General features: G+C 43.1%; 1 protein-coding gene across 1 annotated transcript; it reads left to right on the top strand.

Moving 5' to 3' along the window:
* The first annotated feature begins 1,171 nt into the window (after positions 1 to 1,171).
* On the top strand, positions 1,172 to 13,923 carry CCNL1 (cyclin L1). The gene is made up of 11 exons (XM_038571297.1): positions 1,172 to 1,495; positions 1,624 to 1,698; positions 2,253 to 2,362; positions 8,025 to 8,145; positions 9,246 to 9,310; positions 11,122 to 11,221; positions 11,328 to 11,432; positions 11,513 to 11,654; positions 12,102 to 12,213; positions 12,370 to 12,468; positions 13,011 to 13,923. The coding sequence occupies exons 1-11, from the start codon at positions 1,172 to 1,174 to the stop codon at positions 13,357 to 13,359; spliced, it is 1,602 nt and encodes a 533-aa protein (XP_038427225.1). The 3' UTR covers positions 13,360 to 13,923.
* Positions 13,924 to 19,032: the final 5,109 nt, after the last annotated feature.

The raw sequence follows: 19,032 nt of genomic DNA, 5'->3' as shown, positions 1-19,032 counted from the left end.
CGACGCCCCGCTGCGCCCACCGCCCGCAGAGCTCGAGGCCCCGCAGTGCCCCCCCCCCCGCAGCGCCCGACGCCCGCAGGGCCCGACGCCCCGCATAGCTCGAGGCCCCGCAGAGCCCGACGCCCCGCAGCGCCCTCCGCAGTGCCCGACGCCCCGCTGCGCCCACCTCCCGCAGAGCTCGAGGCCCCGCAGAGCCCGAGGCCCGCAGAGCTCAAGGTCCTGCAGCGCCCAACGCCCGCAGAGCCCGACGCCCCGCAGCGCCCCCCGCAGAGCCCGACGCCCGCAGAGCTGGAGGCACCGCAGAACCCGAGGCCCGCAGAGCTCAAGGTCCCGCAGCGCCCTCCCCGCAGCGCCCGACGTCCGCAGAGCCCGACGCCCCGCAGAGCTCGAGGCCCTGGAGAGCCCGACGCCCGCATAGCTCAAGGCCCTGCAGCGTCCCCCGCAGCGCCCAACGCCCGCAGAACCCGACGCCCCGCAACGTCCCCCGCAGTGCCCGACACCCCGCTGCGCCCACCGCCCGCAGAGCTCGAGGCCCCGCAGTGCTCCCCCGCAGCGCCCGACGCCCGCAGCGCCCGACGCCCGCAGGGCCCGACGCCCCGCATAGCTCGAGGCCCCGCAGAGCCCGACACCTCACAGCGCCCTCCGCAGTGCCCGACGCCCCGCAGAGCCCGACTCCCCGCAGAGCCCGACGCCCCGCATAGCTCGAGGCCCCGCAGAGCCCGACGTCCGCACAGCCCGACGCCCCGCAGTGCCCGACGCCCCGCAGTGCCCGACGCCCCGCAGAGCCCGACTCCCCGCAGCGCCCCCCCCCCCCCGCAGAGCCCGATGCCAGCAGAGATCAAGGCCCCGCAGCGCTCCCCGCAGAGCCCGACGCCCCACAACGCCCCCCGCAGCGCCCCACGCCCCCGCAGAGCCCGACGCGCCACAGAGCTCGAGGCCCCCCGAGTCCCCCCCCCCGCAGAGCTCGAGGCCCCGCAGCGCCCGCCGCCCCGCCCCCGCCCCGCCCCGCAGGGACTAGCTGGCGCGCGCCGGCGCGGTGACGTCAGGGCGGAAGCGCACGCGGCGTGAGGCGGCCCCGGGGCGGTCGCGGGCACGTCGGGCGCGCCGAGGACGCTGGTTAGTCTCGCCCGGGTTCCGGCTGCGTCGGGCGTGCGTGCAGCTCGCCCACACCATGGCGTCCGGGCCTCACCCGACCGCCGCCGCCGCCGCCGCCGCCGCGGCCGCCGCCGCCGCCGCCGCGTCCGCCGCCCCGAGCGCGGGCGGCCCCAGCTCGGGGACGGCGGCCGCGACGACGCCCGCGGCGGGCGGGATCCTGATCGGCGACCGCCTGTACTCGGAGGTGTCGCTCACCATCGACCACTCGCTGATCCCGGAGGAGCGGCTGTCGCCGACGCCGTCCATGCAGGACGGGCTGGACCTGCCCAGCGAGACGGACCTGCGCATCCTGGGCTGCGAGCTCATCCAGGCGGCCGGCATCCTCCTCCGCCTGCCGCAGGTCGGGGCGGCGGGCCGGGGGGAGGGGCGCGCGGCGGCCCAAGATGGCGGCGGCGGCGGCGGCGGCGGCGGCGGCGGCGGCGCTCGGCCCGCCTGACCCCTGCGCTTGCTTCTCCTCTCGGTCTGCAGGTGGCGATGGCGACGGGGCAGGTGCTGTTCCACCGCTTCTTCTACTCCAAGTCCTTCGTCAAGCACAGTTTCGAGGTGAGCCCGCGGGGGCGGGGGCGGGGGCGCGGGCGCGGGGATTTCTCCACCCGGAAGCGGGCCGGGGAGGGGAGGGGCGGGGAGGGAGGGGGGAGGGGGGAGGGGGCGGCCGCGGCGGCGCTTCCAGGGAGGGAGTGGTTAGCCGAGGCCTTTGTACCGCGCGGGGGACGTGCCCGGAGCGCGCTCCGCTCCGCCCCGGAGCCTCCCCGACCCGGTCGTGCGGCTCCCGCCGGAAGGCCGAGCTGGCCCGTTAAGCAATAAAAAATTTAAAAAAAAAAAAAAATTAAAAAAAAAAAAAAAAAAAGACGCATCAGTAGCCTGCTGGTGAGCTTGCGGCCTAGGAATGCCCATCACGCTTCTGTTTCACCCCAAATCCCAGCTGCGTCCTGAAATCTGCAAATCAGAACAAGTCGGTGAAACTTGCCGGCAGGGGTGGGGGGGGATGGGATGGGATGGGATGGGGGGAGCCCTTTCTCCCCGATTTTGCTTCCTCGATCGTGTCCCCCCCCCCCCCCGGGTGTAACCACGTCGCATTCGCTTGTGGGCTCTTGCAGATCGTCGCCATGGCCTGTATTAACCTTGCGTCGAAAATCGAAGAAGCCCCCAGAAGAATAAGAGATGTGATCAACGTGTTCCACCACCTCCGCCAGTTGAGAGGAAAAAGGTAAGATGGGCGTTACTGAGCGCAGTGTTGCTTGCCGCTACCGTCTCGTGCACCAACCATCCAACCAAAGCATTTCCCTTTTCTCTTCGAAACTGGTGGCAAAGGATAAACCCGGCCGTAATTCAGGTGTTGAGATGCACGTAGGAGCTCACTGATAAAAACCCAAACCCATTGGAAACCAGCCACAATTAACCAGCTATCTAAAGTTTGTAGAGGCAGTTGCATTTATGGACAATCCTAACAGTGCTGTGAAGCCAGTCCTGGGGCTTAAGATTAAACAAGAAAGGGAATACGTTTGGCTCAAGTGTGAGTGTCTTCTGTAAGTTACTCCCCCACCCCACCCCCACCCCCTCCCCTCTCTTGGAAGACGGAAGGCTGGGAGCGTAAACCCTGCAGTGCAAGTTAATAACTGCGGCAAAGTTTGCGTAGAGTCTGTCTTTCCACTCGGAGTCCCAGTGAATTCTTTATCAATTGAGGTTGGCTCTTGTTAGAATACTTCTCAACATTGAACTACGCTATATGTCGCATAATGCCGGATCTGAAAGGACTGCAGGATGATGATAAAGGTTGAAGTTTGAAGTCAAAGGGATTGAACAGGTATTTTGTTTTGGTCAGAAACAGTATCAGTGAGTGGGGTAGAGAAATAACCGATTGGGTTACATTTAGATGAGGTCCGTTTTATTCGATCTTGTAAGAAGTAGGAAAACAGAGACCAAGTGGTGTGTCGTATTACAGATTTTTGTGGCTACGCGACAACACTTTATGTGGACTTTACGTGTTCCTGTGAGGCAGTGCCAAAAAAGTTAGCGTCGCAGGGCTTCCTGCATCTAGAGGGGACTTGCAGTACACGCTCCAGGAGGCTATCCTTGGCGTAGATTTACTTTTTGTGTTAGCTCTTTAAGGAACCCTGATGTTGGACCAGCTTACCCTGTGGGAGTCCGTTATAAGAGGATTTTAAGTTGCTGGGGGTTGGGTTGTCAGTTAGTGTCAAATTAGTATCCTATGCGAGTGGTCGTTCTTGGCTGAGTCTAAGCTGGCAGGAATGGAACCATCCACAGACAAACAGTAAAGTAACCTTTAGTCTACTTACAAAGTCTGAAACATTGTTGCCCACATAGTTTTCACGGCATTTTTCAGTTTTCTTACAGTCTTTTTCTGCCATCTTTTCTCCTTCATCCTAACCATGTCCAGGGGTAGACTAATTTTTTTATTTCATTTTACAATATCTTTTAGCTTCTTGGTGAGGAATCCCTGGAAATTGGGAAGATTTCAAATTGGTATTTAGTCTGGTCTGAGCTAAACTTTGTTTTTAGGTATCTAGCTGATTCTTCAGGGTGTTTAAAACATGACAGTAATAAAAAGGCTTTCTATCCTTAGTAAAAGGATTCTGTGTTTGCCTAAGGGAGTTTTCTGTCCGTATTCTTTGAACCATTGAGCCAACTATTGTATTATCGCTTAACAATGATTATCTACTTTCCGTTTTTCTGTGAGACTTAGAGCATTCTTCCTTGATGTTAGAATAGGTCTTAACCTTAAAGACCTTGGAATTTAAAACATCTCACTTGACTGACTGTTGTGTCTCATGTAATAGTGTGTTTTGGTCATTATTACAGAGAAATTGACTTTGTCTCAATCTTACAAGTCTGATTATAGCATGAAGTTTAAAAGGAGTTAAATGCATGGAAGCCTTTTTTTAAAGCAGGATGTAAAAGTGTTTCTATGCATATTACAAGTTTACTCAGACACGTAGCTTGTATATGTTATTAACTTCAACTCTTTTTTCCCTTGCAACCGACTATACAGCGACCAGCTACATTTACCAAAGCCTGGGTGATGTGGAGTGGTACATAGAGATGAAGCTGTCGTCATGGCAACAGTGAGTGAAGTATCGAAAATCCCCAAGGAGAAGCCAGTGCTCTGAGAATAGGTCACTGGAATCGGGGACTAACAGGTTGGCCACTGGTGAACCATTTAGAAAAACTCCTGTTTCTTGTTATAAGCTTTTGTCTTTGCTGTCCAAGTTATTAGAACTATAGCTTTACATTTTTTTATGTAACATCACTAGAAAGTACTGTCAGCGTTACACTTGAGTTAGATAAATAGCATATCAGTTTATCTTAATGATGCTGTTATAATTTGATTTATGCATAGCTTTAAATTGTAGTATGATCTTGGTAATTACAGAGGAGGCATCATTTTTGTAGCCTTTAGTAGGTCATTTTTTAGTCCTGATTACGCATTTAGAATCTCCAGAGGAGCTTTTAGAGAGTACCACTGCCCCAAGTTCTGTCATGGGTTATTTGAACTCTCCCTTCAATTTTTTGTAGTTATGTAATTATCATTTAAGCTCAGAATAAATGGCTAAATTGAAAGGGAAGAGAGCCTTTTCGTTTTCACTAGTTTCCAACTTAATTTGCTTTAGCGATGCAGCTCATTTCCAGAAAATTAAGCATTTTCTGTAATTATAAGGAGTCCACACATGCATCCTTGACGGCTTGTCTAAAAGAAGACAATGAAATCTTCAGACTGATGCACCCACTCACTGGTGAATGTGGTGTGGTATTTTCAATACCTATGTAGATAGGAAGTTGGAAAGGTATTAAGTGATCTTGTCGTTTAGTCCAACCTACCCCGGTTTATTTTGGTGGCTCTAAAGGTGGTGGCCTTCGGTTTGTTTAAAAACTGATAACGAAGGAACGTTCCTTTGGAGTAGGCATTACACATTTCTGTTTATTAAACAACAGTCTGGCTCCCTGTAAAACTACTTAATCTCCTTTTAGTGTATAGTCTCTTGAAGAACTAGTTGCAAATTTTCTAGGTTTTTCTAGCACATGAATGAGACTAACCATGTTTGGGTGTATTCCTATTTTTTCATTTTTTTCTTAAGTTGTATTTCAACTAATTATACTAAAGGAAAAGTTACTCTGAGGGACCAGATAAACTTCAGTGACCAAAGCCCAAGATTTCCTATTAAATTTGAAAATTGTTCTTTTCATGTAAATTTAATCTGAAAAATCTGACAAACTTAAAAGCAGAGGAGAGGTAGAGTTAGGTTTGGTTGGTTATTGATAATGAAGATTATTTTTTCTCTGAAAAGATGACAAGTTTTCTTTTTAAGAGGTTTAAGAGTGTCACCTCCTAAAACTTACTGGGAAGTTTGCCAAAATGAAGAAATTCTAGCGAGCCTCCATTCAGTTTTATGTTCTTGCTGCCATAGGCAGTGCTGATTGATACTTTGTTAACATAAGTAAGGAAACCACTTGCTTACACAGTTTTCTCTTCTTACTGAGGAGGCAGGGGACACATTTTTCTATTTCTGATACAAAGTAATCTTTATAAGGTAGTTATAAATACATGCTCACTGAGCCTTCCTTGGTTTAAAACCCATTCTTAACAAAACGAAGACAGCAGTTTACATGGCTGCAAAGTTAACTTTCAAAACTAGGTTAGGTAATAGAAGGCCTAAGCAAGAAGTTGAATACATAGTTGAAATTGTAGTAAATGGGTTTGGTTTCCTTAATTGGGTTTTGGTGTTCCTGGGTTTTTGATACCCAAGGAAGGGAAAGTGAAGATTGTGGCAGAATGAGTGGAAAATAACAATTGATTTAAGCAGAATTAGTGACTGAGTAAGCCTGATTTGGGATCAGATAGCCATTATTCAATCAAGTGGTTAGTTAATTGCAGGAAAAATGAATTTTAACAGAATTTGAAGGCAACTCTAAACCACGCTTCGTAAAAGACGTAGAGGAGTTTGCTCAATATAAATAGGGGAAAACAAAACTGATTTTATAAAATTTTATTTTTAGGATTGTAGTGGTGCAGATTACAGTCTGAATTGCCGGGGGTAAAGGGTTAGTAGTAGAGTATCTCCAGCCTTAGAAGATGCCTGTCCTAATACCTGTCGAGGGAGGGCCATCAGATCACTAGTTAGGAAAATCTAAGGTTTGCACTTGACCTTTTTCCAAGTTTTCTGTTAATGATGATAAACCGTGAAAATTTACAAGTCTTAAGATTTTTGGGTTACATTTTCATGTATACATTGATTGCTCTGAAGTTAAATTAATTTTCTCTCAAAGAGCAATTAACTTGTAGCCTATCGTCCTGATAAAGAAGATTCGTTGTTATATTTTTATGTTTGAAATCAGTCCCCTGTCCGGTTGGTGGCCTCATTCCTCACACTTGGCATGGCTGTAATGGGAATTGAACTGCGGAAAGGCCATTTTCAGCATTGTTAATTTAAGTAAGCTAGTTTCCATCTTGTCAAATTTGCCAACCTTTTTCTTGTTTTTGGTGTATTTTATAAAAATCGTAGTATGAAATAATTTGAAGTAGTCTTAACAAGCATTCCAGTTGCTGTGATTTAGAATGGGAGTAAGCAGGTTTTTAGAAAGCAGATTTTTTAGATGTATGTCACTAGTTTAACTGTAGCTCATTTCAGATTGTTGTCTAATATTCAAGTGAATGTATTTAAATATGAGCTTACGTTTTTCTGCATTTGGTATGTAAGGTAAAATGAGTTGTGAATTGGAGTAATGTTCAGAATGACTATCTTTTAAAAACAGGTGTTCTGCCCAGGGCAAAAACTTGAATATTTTGGCTGAAAATGAATTCAGTATGGGGAAAAATATTTACATGTTCTCCCCATATACATATTCTATAACCACGCCTTAATGAAAACGTACTTTCTTGGTAGTTGGATCTAATAATGTAGCAAATGAAGGACATTGGGAAAATGAAAATCCACTAGTCCTGACTAAAAACAAACTTCTCAGTAAGAAACCAATTTTCAGTTCAAGACTTAGTCTTTTAACTGAACATGCTATTTCCAAAGCACTTAACCATTGATAGCTTTCTGCGTTACAGCTTTTGGAGCTATCAGAATTTAGTCTGGCACAGAGAAGCTTGAGCATTCTTCTGGTTCCCTCATTACAGTCCCCAGTCTCTTCTTCATCACATTCTAAAGAAAGTTATTCTGCCTAATAACAACTCAGACCTAGTGTAAACTTACTTTTTATCAACTTTTGGGTTTGAATCTAATTTTCAACACATTTCTTTCTGTAATTGAGGTCAATCTTTAGTTATCAGATTTTCTTTGACAGTGGTGGATTCTTAGAACAATTTGTTTAAGCAAAGCACCCATTTAGGGAATCTGGATTAGCTAGCTGCCTACCATTTTTTTCCTCTCCAATTTTTACTTTGGTCCTAAACTAGCCAAGGGTTGATATTTTAGAAAAACAAGTAAAATCATTATAATCTATGAAGTCTTTATAGTAAGTATTTTCAAGAATCCATTAGCTTTGTCATTGTAAAGTCTAGACTGATGGGGTTTGTGATGATAAATCAGTAATCACTTAAGTTTATTTATATATAAATGCATACACACCTATAAGGGAATCCTATGAAAAAGATCAACAAAGGCTAGATAAAGCATAGAGTGAATTTTTCTCTACAGAATCGAGTTAGTTTCTATAGAAACTTAGTTAAGTATATGTTTAATTAGCATAACTTGGACAGCACAAGATTAATGCTTTAACTTGTTTGCAGGAGTTTAAAAAGCTGGTTTCTGTTGCCAATAGTTGGTTGGAAGGGAAAATGGAGATGCCACAAATAAAATTTTTTGGATGTGCAAAACAGTTTTGATTTTATTTCTTACAAACTATAGGACTCCAAGCCCCCTGATCCTTGATCAGAACTACATTAACACCAAAAATCAAGTTATCAAGGCAGAGAGGAGGGTGCTAAAGGAGTTGGGATTTTGTGTGCATGTCAAGCATCCCCATAAGGTGAGTTGTAGAGTGCAGAAATTAACGTTCGTAAGTATTAGGGTTTTTCTTAAAATTGTATCTTACGTGAATTTGTTACGGTTATTTTGAGAGTTGACCTTGGTTTTAAATAGCATCCTTTAGGATATTGAAATTTATCAGTAAAATAGGAGTCAAAAAGACCTGGGTTCAGACCTTCACACTTCATTATGTGGACACAGATAAGTTCTTTTTGCCTCTGTGGTTAACCCAGCTTCCCTACCTAGAAAACAGACTGTGTGTGAAGTACCTTATTCTAAGAGTAAATAATAATACACATCTGCAGAAGTACCTGGCATGCAACTGGTTGCTCAGTAAAATGTTCAAATCATGGTGGCTGCTCACTGTTCCTGTTCTTGTACGTTTATAGATTTCTCCAGTATCTCTTTGCTTACATATGATCACTGCAGTGGTTACCATGAGGGTGCTCTGGGGATAGGACTGTCTGTGATAGAAACTTGTCTCTGCCCTTAGCTGTGTGACTTGGGCAAACATATCTGTTCCTCAGGTTCCACATCTTTAAGATTGTAGAATGGGAATGATTGATTCTACAGGTCCAGAAAGCTCTGACCTGAACTCTCGTGGAGCTATTTATATTGTAGTATTTATCATGCTTAAGTGAGATAAGCTTCACTGCAGAAAGAGTAGTGTTTATTTACTATATAATACCCACTGTGTGTATTAAATAATGTGGTCATAGGTCATACTCATTGTATAACTTTAAAAACATAGTCTAGGGTTTTTGGACATGAAGAATTGTATCTTGGGAAATTAAGTGACATTTCTTACCACAGCATCTGTCACATAGTAATGTGTTCATGAGATACTAGGTATTGTTTTTAATTGACTTAACTCATTTTTTTTTCCTGTGAATTTTGGATCATATTTTAAATTTTTATATGGACTGTAGTAGCATAATAACCCACGTTGCCTATAATGTGCATTTTAGGTTGGTCTGTATTATCTATGCAGTTTGTAGAAGCGTTAAAACTTGTACCTAACATTTCAGTTACTTATATATTCATTGAACTCTGAAAGACCCACCGATATGCTAAATTGAGTTTTTTTCCCTTGTCCTTCAGATCATTGTTATGTATTTACAAGTCTTAGAATGTGAACGTAATCAAACCCTGGTTCAAACTGCCTGGTAAGTTGCTTTTTTACATTTCTTTCCTAGCCAGGAAAACAGAAGCAGAAATAAAGTAAGTTTCGTTTTCCCTTTCCAAAATAATGAGAGGAGTTTGTTTTGGTGCTTTTTGTTTTTTTTGTTTTTTAACCAAAAGGTAAATAATGCTTATTTCTGCTTCCTGTTTTCTTGGCTTGACTAATTGCTTTCAATGGAGAACTCAATTTAACTTTGTTCTTTTTTCTACTCTTTAATTAAAGGGTAGTCCATGATGGTAAGTCATAGAACTCTGCCCTCTGCACTTCAGCCCATGACCTCAGGATGGCCTGATTGGCTGCCCTGCTCTCCAGCCAATCCAGTGCAAGCTCTCATCCGAGATTCACTGAAGTGGTCCATATCCATCTGGCAGCATCTTCTAGTTCTGTCGGGGTGTCAAAAGGATTTGTATATTTGCTTCTAGAAGTAACTATTCAACATGCCTGTGTATATAATGTATACCTGTAACTATCAAAATGAGTAGTTCATTTTTGATAGATTTGTTGTCCAGCCAGTATGAATAAAATGATTTTTTTTTTTTTTTTTTTTTTTTTTTTGGTTAGGAGTTTGACTTAGATTTCTAATTTTAGTATGTATAGCATGGATTCTGTCAAAGGAGACTACAGCTTGCAGCTTAAAATGGGTGCCATTCCCATACTGGATGCATTGCAGCTGCTGGACTACTGAGGCAATAATAATAGTACATTTTTAAGAGAGATGTTAATATTAACATAAGCACTTTAGAACTTGGACTTTTGACATGAAGATGTTTGATTTAGAGGGCTAGCTTATTTTAAGGTAAAACAATTTGGTCCAGCTACAATTACTTTTTTAAGACTCTTTGATATGCAGGACTTAAGTAAATTTTGTGTTCTGGACTTAATGACTACCATGCTTCTTTAGGAATAAGTATATACTAGTGGTATTAGAAAAGTCTAATTGCTTTTATAAAATGCATGACATTTTTATATATGCTCTATAAAACATTTAAGCAGTTTTCGTGGGTAAGGATTTTTAAGAAATAGTCTTCTTAGTTTAACCTTTTAAACAATTTGTGAAGTTTCTTTAATACTTTAGGGATATTGCGGGGAGGGTTCACTAATAAAAAAGTCCAGCATTTTATTAACTGAAGTAGTTTATTGCTTTTGTTTATACTCAGTCACAAAAAAGGTATGTAAACAAGGCTGTTTTGTATATTTACTGCTCTTCCCTATCTAAATTTTCTGAAGTAGCTTACTTAGTTGTCTTAATATAACTTGGTGAGTGCTTACTGAAAATGCCTTTTTACCCCTGTCACAATATTTTGAGATTTTGAAAGAACTTGGTTGACACTGCTTTTTATTGTGGATAAAGGAGAGATGGTCAATGATTAATGGCTTGAAGTATTGTTGGAGTGGTTTATCATTTCTGAAACTTAGTTATGTCAAAATTGACTTTCAAAGTATTGCCTTTTATAGAAATATATAAAAATAAGTTTTATTTGGAATAATATGGGATTATTTTATTTTTTTTTTTTTTTTTTTTTTTTTTTTTTTTTTTTTTTTTTTTTTTTTTTTTTATGGGATTATTTTAAAGGACTTTGGTCATTTATAGGAAAACTGGAGAATGGTTCTAGTGTTAAATTCTTACCTCTTACTGATTTTTGAGTTTAAGAATTGTTATATGCTAGAATATGAGGATATGAATATAAATATGAGAAGAAAAAAGAATAAAGTAGATTGAGTCTCCAATTTTATGTAAGCTTCAGACTGGCTGTTTTGTTTATGTACAAAGCTTATGGTTGAAATATTTTTCAGGAATTATATGAATGACAGTCTTCGAACCAATGTATTTGTTCGATTTCAACCAGAGACTATAGCATGTGCTTGTATCTACCTTGCAGCTAGAGCTCTTCAGGTAGGTATATATAGCCTGTTTTTTCTATAGGATAAAACACAAGACTTAGCAGTCCTCCTAATAAAAACTGAAATTTGATCTAAACCATTCTGTTTTTATGGTTTAGATTCCATTACCAACTCGTCCCCACTGGTTTCTTCTTTTTGGTACTACGGAAGAGGAGATCCAGGAAATCTGCATAGAAACACTTAGGCTTTATACCAGAAAAAAGGTAGTTGTTTACGCATGTTTAAGTGCTAAGAGTCTAAACTAGTATAAGGGGAAAATACTTACTTCATTTTCTTCCATTAGCCAAACTATGAATTGCTGGAAAAAGAAGTAGAGAAAAGAAAAGTAGCCTTACAAGAAGCCAAATTAAAAGCAAAGGGTTTGAATCCCGATGGAACTCCAGCCCTTTCAACCCTTGGTGGATTTTCTCCAGCCTCTAAACCATGTAAGATATATTCAGAATTGAAATGACTGGGCACTGAAGGTGTCTGGTTATTAGAAAGCTTTAGCATTTAGGGGCACCTGGGTGGTTCAGTCAGTTGAGCATCCGACTCTTGATTTTGGCTCAAGGCATGATCTCAGCCTGACAGGCTCTGTTCTTAGTGCTGAATCTGCTTGAGATTTTTTTCTCCACCGTCCCCTCTCTTCCTGCCCCCCCTCGGCCCTAAATAAAGAAGTAGATAAATCTTCTTAAAAAGAAAGCTTTAGCAGTGGCATAGAAACAATGCTAGAAGAATCTGTTACTGTTTTTTCTCATGTTAGTCAACTCAAGATCATACTTGAAAGCAGGGTACTTGAGTTATATTTAGAAACAACTTTTTGGCCCTCTGTTAAATCCAATAGGTAACATGACTTTGTGTTATTGGGTTGTTTTTGTTTTTTTTTTTTTAAGCATCACCAAGAGAAGTGAAAGCTGAAGAGAAGTCACCAGTGTCTGTCAATGTGAAGACAGTCAAGAAAGAACCTGAAGACAGACAACAGGCTTCCAAAAGCCCTTATAATGGGTGAGTGTCCTTGAGTTAGAAAACTGGTCTAAGGAATCTTTTATGTTTTTAATTTCTAACACACTAAACATGTACCTAAAATAATGGGTTTGTGTGTGTGTGTGTGTGTGTTTTGTTTTTGTGTTTTTTTTTTTTTTTTTTTTTTTTTTTTTGAAGAGTAAGAAAAGACAGCAAAAGAAGTAGAAATAGCAGAAGTGCTAGTCGGTCAAGATCAAGAACGCGATCACGTTCTAGATCACATACTCCAAGAAGACAGTAAGTAAATATTCTCCTAGAGAAAGGAGTCTTATTTGGAGTTAGGTTCCTACTTTTTAAAAAATTTAATGTAGATGTCGCAGTTGGGCTACATTTAATATTTTAACATGAGGTAAATTACGAGAAAGGAGTTTGGAAGTATGTCCTGCCTATACATGGCTTTTCTGTTTTGGGGTGGTGTAGCTTATGAGCTATTCTGTTTTTGCCCATATTTTGGAGAGGTGTAGGGGCTGACCACAAAGTGCTATGGAAAGCTGTAATACCTTGTTTATAATGTGAAAAGAGTTTTGTTCAATTTCAGTTAGAAAATATTAATATTTTATTAACTGTTAATAACCAATACTCAAGTTGGCCAAAGAGTCTTCCCAAGTTAGCTTTGTAATTAGTTTGCTAGCTGCTTATGTCTGTTCAGTGGCTCTTTTGAGCATGTGTGAGATATTCAACAAAAAGCATAGTTTTGTTTTGAAGCTATTATAAGCACCACCAAAATAATTTGGTCCCAGTAGAGACTGAATCTAAACCTCAAATTTTTATTATCTAAGTTATAATAATAGGCGGAGCCGGTCTGGAACATACAGCTCAAGATCAAGAAGCAGGTCCCGCAGTCACAGTGAAAGCCCAAGAAGACATCATAATCATGGTTCTCCTCACCTTAAGGCCAAGCACACCAGAGATGATTTAAAAAGTTCAAATAGACATGGTCATAAAAGGAAAAAATCTCGTTCTCGATCTCAGAGCAAGTCTCGGGATCACTCAGATGCTGCCAAGAAACACAGGCATGAAAGGGGACATCATAGGGACAGGCGTGAAAGATCTCGCTCCTTTGAGAGGTCCCATAAAGGCAAGCACCATGGTGGCAGCCGCTCAGGACATGGCAGGCACAGGCGCTGACTTTCTTCTTTGAGCCTGCATCAGTTCCTGGCTTTGCCTATCTATGGTGTGATGTATGGACTCATAATCAAAAACATTAAAACAAACTGATTAGGATATGATTTCTTAAAACCCTCTAGGTCTCTAGAAACACTGAAGACATTTTGTTTTGGAAAAACTATGTGTTTTTTTTTTTTTGTTTTGCTTTTTGGGGGTTTTTTGTTTTCTTGGCTTTTTTTTTTTTTTTTTCTTTCCCCTTTTTGGTTTTTGTTTTGGTTTTTGTTTTGTTGTTTTTTTTTTGTTTTTGTTTTTTTTTTGCACATTAAAATGCCCTAGCAGTATCTAATTGAAAACCATGGTCAGGTTCAATTGTACTTATTATAGTTGTGTATTGTTTATTGCTATAAGAACTGGAGCGTGAATTCTGTAAAAATGTATCTTATTTTTATACAGATAAAATTGCAGACACTGTTCTATTTAAGTGGTTATTTGTTTAAATGATGGTGAATACTTTCTTAACACTGGTTTGTCTGCATGTGTAAAGATTTTTACAAGGAAATAAAATACAAATCTTGTTTTTCTAAACTGCTTCAAATATCTTATTTAAATAAATTATTAAAAAAAGTAAAATTTTAATAGTAAAGTGCTTGTACTGATTTTCTGACAAATTTGCTCTTTTCCTCCATTAGCTATGGTTTGAGATTATTAAATACAGTTTTTACCTGCAGTGGGAGCTATTGTAAAAGTCTTAGCCTTATATATGGAAAAAAAAAAGGGTTGTGTGCAGCAATGTAATATTAAATGTTACATTGTAGCACTAAGCCAGTCTTATAATGAAATCTATTTGCACATAAATAGTATTTATGGTACCATTTCTTAAATGAGCTGCCCTCTTGAACAAATGAAAACGTAACATGACAAATCAGATCCAATTGTTGACTTTTAAGGTTTTTCTTTAAATTAAATTAGATATTTAATGAGGATTTTTATCTAAGCTAGGAAGATTCAGTAATAAAAGCTCTCCCCATCCCCCCACTTGGCTGGGGCTGATAAAGTCTGACCACTGAAGTTTTGTTGTAAAAGCCAGAAGTCCTATATCCAAATGAATACTTTGTAAGTTATTCATGTTGAGAGTTATTTTCCCAATAATTTGGAAGTGAATTTAGAAATCTTTTTTAAAGATTTTATTTAGCAGGGTACAGGGCGGGTGGTGACAAAGACAGGACACACACACAAAGGGAGAGAGAACCTCAAACGGATTCCACATGGAGCCAAAAGCTGGGCAGACCCACAACCTGTAGATCCTGACCTGAGCCAAAATCAAGAGTAGATAGATGTTCAACTGACTGAGCCACTCAGGAGCCCCTGAATTTAGAAATCTTAAAGGACATATTTTATAGTTAAAATAAGTTTTCCATTAATTTTTTAATACAGCTTGATACTTTATTTGTCCACTGGACTTGGCTCCAAATGATTTGCTGTTTCAAAAGATGAAATACACGCAGAAAGATACAAAGATTCACTGCCACTTAAGAGTTTAAAAGAAAAAAACTGAAGATAATTTCAAAAACCTATAAAGCATGGTCACCAGTGGTGGGCACCAGGGCTGGAAAAAGAAAGCCAACTAAGGCAACTACATTGAAGGAGACAAGACTCCCTTGGATTTTAAAATGTTGGGTGTGCCACTTTATTATTATTATTTTTTTAAGATTTTATCTATTCCTGAGAGAGGCAGAGACAGGGAGAAGCAGGCTCTACGGAGGGGAGTCCGACGTGTGGGGACCTGTGGGACTCGGGTCTCCAGGATCGTGCCCTGGGCCAAAGGCGGCGCCAAACCGCTGAGCCCCCGGGCTGCCCTGGGTGGGCCCCTTTAATAAATCAGTTGTTGTAACTAGAAAACAAGCCCGACCTCAATAAAGAGCGACTTCTGAAGGGGTGAATAGCACGAAGAGCGTTCCTTCTGTATATGATGTCGCACATACTGCCCCGAACTGTAGCTGTTTAAGAGGCTAACCTATGTCTACGCAGGAAGCCAGTTATTTCCTTTACGAGATCAGCACTGAAGAAGGGCAGCGGCGGCCGTCCACCGAGGTCCTCCCTGTCTGACCAATTAATCCTGAATTCTTGATCGTGCTTAATTCTGTACCTACTTTCCCCTGGTTGGAGAGAGCACCGTGGCTGAGCTTTGAAGACCAGATGCAGGAACTCGCCTGCATGCGGGATGGGATCTGTAGTGTGTCAGGTGGCTTCGCAAGGATGTCTCCATGTATCCTAATTTTTGCCTTGTGAGACCGGTGATGAAAATAAAGTTTTGTAGGTTTTTGTCAAGAAGTTGACAGTCTCATGCTGCTCTCTTTTTAAATATGTATCAATTTTTCAACTTCTGTTAAAGGAGATTTCTAACAGAAGTAGTACAATACCCATGTCTCTGCTCCAAAAATGATCGATTCCTGGTCAGCCTGCTTGTTCGTACCTACCAATTCACCATTCTACTTCCCACTCATTTGGAAGAAAATCCCAGACAACTGATTTCATCCCCAACTATTTCGGTCTGAAAGATCAGGATTTAAACTACCACAGTACTTTTTATTAAAAAAAATTAACTGTAATGCCTTACTGCCCAGTCAATACCCAGATTTTCCTATCTAATTTGTTTTTATAATTAGTATGTTTAAGCAAATTCATATTGTTACATTGCTTTTATTTTTTTATTTTTTTTTAAGATTTTATTTATTTTTTTATTTATTCATGAGAGACAGCGAGAGAGAAGGGCAGAGACACAGGCAGAGGGAGAAGCAGGCCCCATGCAGGGAGCCCGATGTGGGACTCCATCCCGGGTCTCTGGGATCACACCCTGGGCTGCAGGCGGCGCTAAACCGCTGCGCCACCAGGGCTTCCCGTTGCTTTTAATCACAGATTCTCCCATCCTTTTTCCCCTTACAATTTTAAAAAATTGGGTCATTTGTTTTGAGGACATTTCCACATTCTGGGTTTGCTCATTGTAACCCAGTGGCATCACCAGACATACTTTCCTATCTCCCGTATTATAAAGTTCACAGTTCTTAAGACTTGATCAGATTCAGATTTGAGGACTTTTTTTTTTTTTTTTTTTTTACTCTGAAACTTAAAAGTCTGGGGATTGAGGCTGTGTGTTATTCTAGAACTGTTAGTAGACTGTGCCTCATTCACTAGCTATTTCATGGAGTTCCCAATTTTTTTTTTTTTTTAAGATTTTATTTATCTATGAGAGAGGCAGAGACACAGGCAGAGGGAGAAGCAGGCTCCCTGCGGGAGCCCGATGTGGGACTCTGATCCCAGGACCGGGACCGGAGGCAGACGCTAGACCGCGGAGCCCCCCAAGGGGCCCCTGAGTTCCTGATTCTTAATCCACTAGTGCCTGCCCCTGACAGCTTTGTGTGCGAATCTCCCCATTGCGCATATGTTCTCTCATCTTGTGTTTCCCCGCTACAGCCATGAGTCCTAACGCATGCGAGTTGTTTAGTATTTGTTCTGATGATCCTGATTCTTAAAACTGCAGTCCTTTCATGTTATGGAATGTTAACACCTGTCCTTTATTTTTGGTTTCTCAACCTAAAGGAAGACCAGTGACAAGCTAAATCCCCTCTCCGTTTAAAAACCGCGATCGTCAAAGTGACTACCTTTTTACTGAGGTTCTAAGTTTTGTTTTCTAGCTTTAAATATTGTCACTGCTGCCATCAGTTTGTAACTGATCGTTGCCCTCAACCTGCGTCAAAAGCCACTTAAAGGTAGCTCTCATGAAAGTTTCCAAAAACAAGATAATTGCATGATGGTATTCATTGTCCTACGAGCCATTTTTTAACATAGGCTGTAATAGAGAACTGTAAATTTTTTTTTTAAAGACCAGATTTGTTTTCCCCAAAATCCATCTTATTATCATAGGGAGCTTAGTTTAGCTGGAGACAGAGAACGCTCACAGGGTTTGATAAGGAAAACCCATGATCCGCCCCCCCTCCCCACTGGGAGGATCGGGAGGGCAGCAGGATTCATGCTGTGGGCCTTGCTCCCCACGCATCCCCGGGTAGGGTATGTGTGTGGCTGCAACTCACAGCTTTGACTTCGTAACCATTTGAATTTTGTCTGTTTCTTGAATGAAAGGACCATGGCCTTCCCGGTCATCTCTGAATTGGAGCCACTCCTCCACTGAGGGGACTTGGCACGTTATCTAGCGTCTGGTCAGCCGCCGGCCCGGCCCGCAGCCAGGCAGGTAGAAGCGGGGCCTGCGTTTAGGTCTGCGGTTCCCGTAGTTCTTACTAGGACGCATCCCAACTATTGAGAAGCTTGACTTCTATGTTCCTTACGAACACGTAATTTCAGGATGCTGCTGCGCTGGACTTGGAGCTGATCCTGGACAAGGTTGTCACGGAAACCCGGGGCCCTTAGATCCCAGGTGTTCTCCTGACCCTTCTGTGTGTGCCGCGTCCGCTCAGCTCACTTGCAGCCCAGTTTCCAGTACAGAGGGAAGCCCCAGCCTGCCAGCGAGCGCGCCTCCCTCCCTCGCTCCCTCCCCTGCAGCAGCCATCGCCCCGCACCGGCACCCACCGAAGGTAGCAGCCTTTATGCCTTCGCCACAATCTTGCAAAGAGCAGCTAATGACCTACTTAAAGCGTTAATCCCACGTTCCTCTAATACGTTAAGCTTCCAGTGGTTTCCCACTCCACTTCAAATAAAATACAAGCCTTTGACTCTGGCTTGTACGTAACCCAGCCCTCGCCGGCCTCTTCCATCAACCAACCTCTCTTTCTCCTCCTCAGATGTGCACATCTACCCCCGAGCCTTTGCACTTGCCGCCTTTCCTACTTGGGAGGCTCTCCCGAAGCTTAATGTCAGAGGCTTCATCATTCGCGTGCCCTTCTCTTTACAGGGGGCTCCTTTCACACCCCATCTAAAATAAGCATGTCTGGGGATCCCCAGGTGGCCCAGCGGTTTAGCACCGCCTTCGGCCCAGGGCGTGACCCAGGATGGAGTCCTGCATCAGGCTCCCTGCATGGAGCCTGCTTCTCCCTCTGCCTGTGTCTCTGCCTCTCTCTCTCTCTCTCTCTCTCATGAATAAATAAAATATTTTTTAAAAAATTCCACCTTCTTAAAAACACACACACACACACACACACACATGAGATGTACAATCCCTGGTATCACGCACTGGCACCAAGCAGCCCTCTGGTTGGGACGTGCACACGCCCGTGCATTATCCCCCTTTCTACTCCCTCTTCATCACAACACTGAAGCCCCGTGTCAATTTGCATTTATCACCGACAGTGGGGTTTTTCTAGAATCCTGCTCTTTTGCTTGATACTACCTGCCTGGTCTTTTTGCAGTAGACCCCTGGCGTCACAGAGAAGAATCCAAGGCCTACATCTGTGAACGAGGCCTAGTGTGCATGGGATCTGGGTCAGATGAACGTCCCTGTCCACGGTGCCCAGCGTCTCTCGGCTGGCTCACCACTAACCTCACACTGGAATTTCCCCTTTGAGGAGCTTCCGCGTTGCTGGAGCACCTGTGGGAAACTTCCACAAATGGAGTCTTCCTGTTTTCATACAGAGCGTATGTATGACACAGCACATCTTTGTCCAGAGCACAAGGCGCTCAAGTCCAAGCCACCGTGACGTCCAACGCTCCAACCCCAGATCACAAAATTAATTTTCTGCTCAAAAT

Source organism: Canis lupus, chromosome 23 (genome assembly GCF_011100685.1).
Source record: "Canis lupus familiaris isolate Mischka breed German Shepherd chromosome 23, alternate assembly UU_Cfam_GSD_1.0, whole genome shotgun sequence".
NCBI classification, from domain to species: domain Eukaryota; kingdom Metazoa; phylum Chordata; class Mammalia; order Carnivora; family Canidae; genus Canis; species Canis lupus.
This window is presented reverse-complemented; position numbering and strand designations above follow the sequence as displayed.

Bases quoted from the DNA above. Each gene is read 5' to 3' on its own strand.
- CCNL1 (XM_038571297.1), top strand. From the start codon at position 1,172: ATGGCGTCCGGGCCTCACCCGACCGCCGCCGCCGCCGCCGCCGCCGCG. The intron at 1,699-2,252 runs GTGAGCCCGCGG...GGGCTCTTGCAG, and splicing joins TCGTCAAGCACAGTTTCGAG to ATCGTCGCCATGGCCTGTAT. The intron at 12,214-12,369 runs GTGAGTGTCCTT...TTTTTTTTGAAG, and splicing joins TCCAAAAGCCCTTATAATGG to AGTAAGAAAAGACAGCAAAA.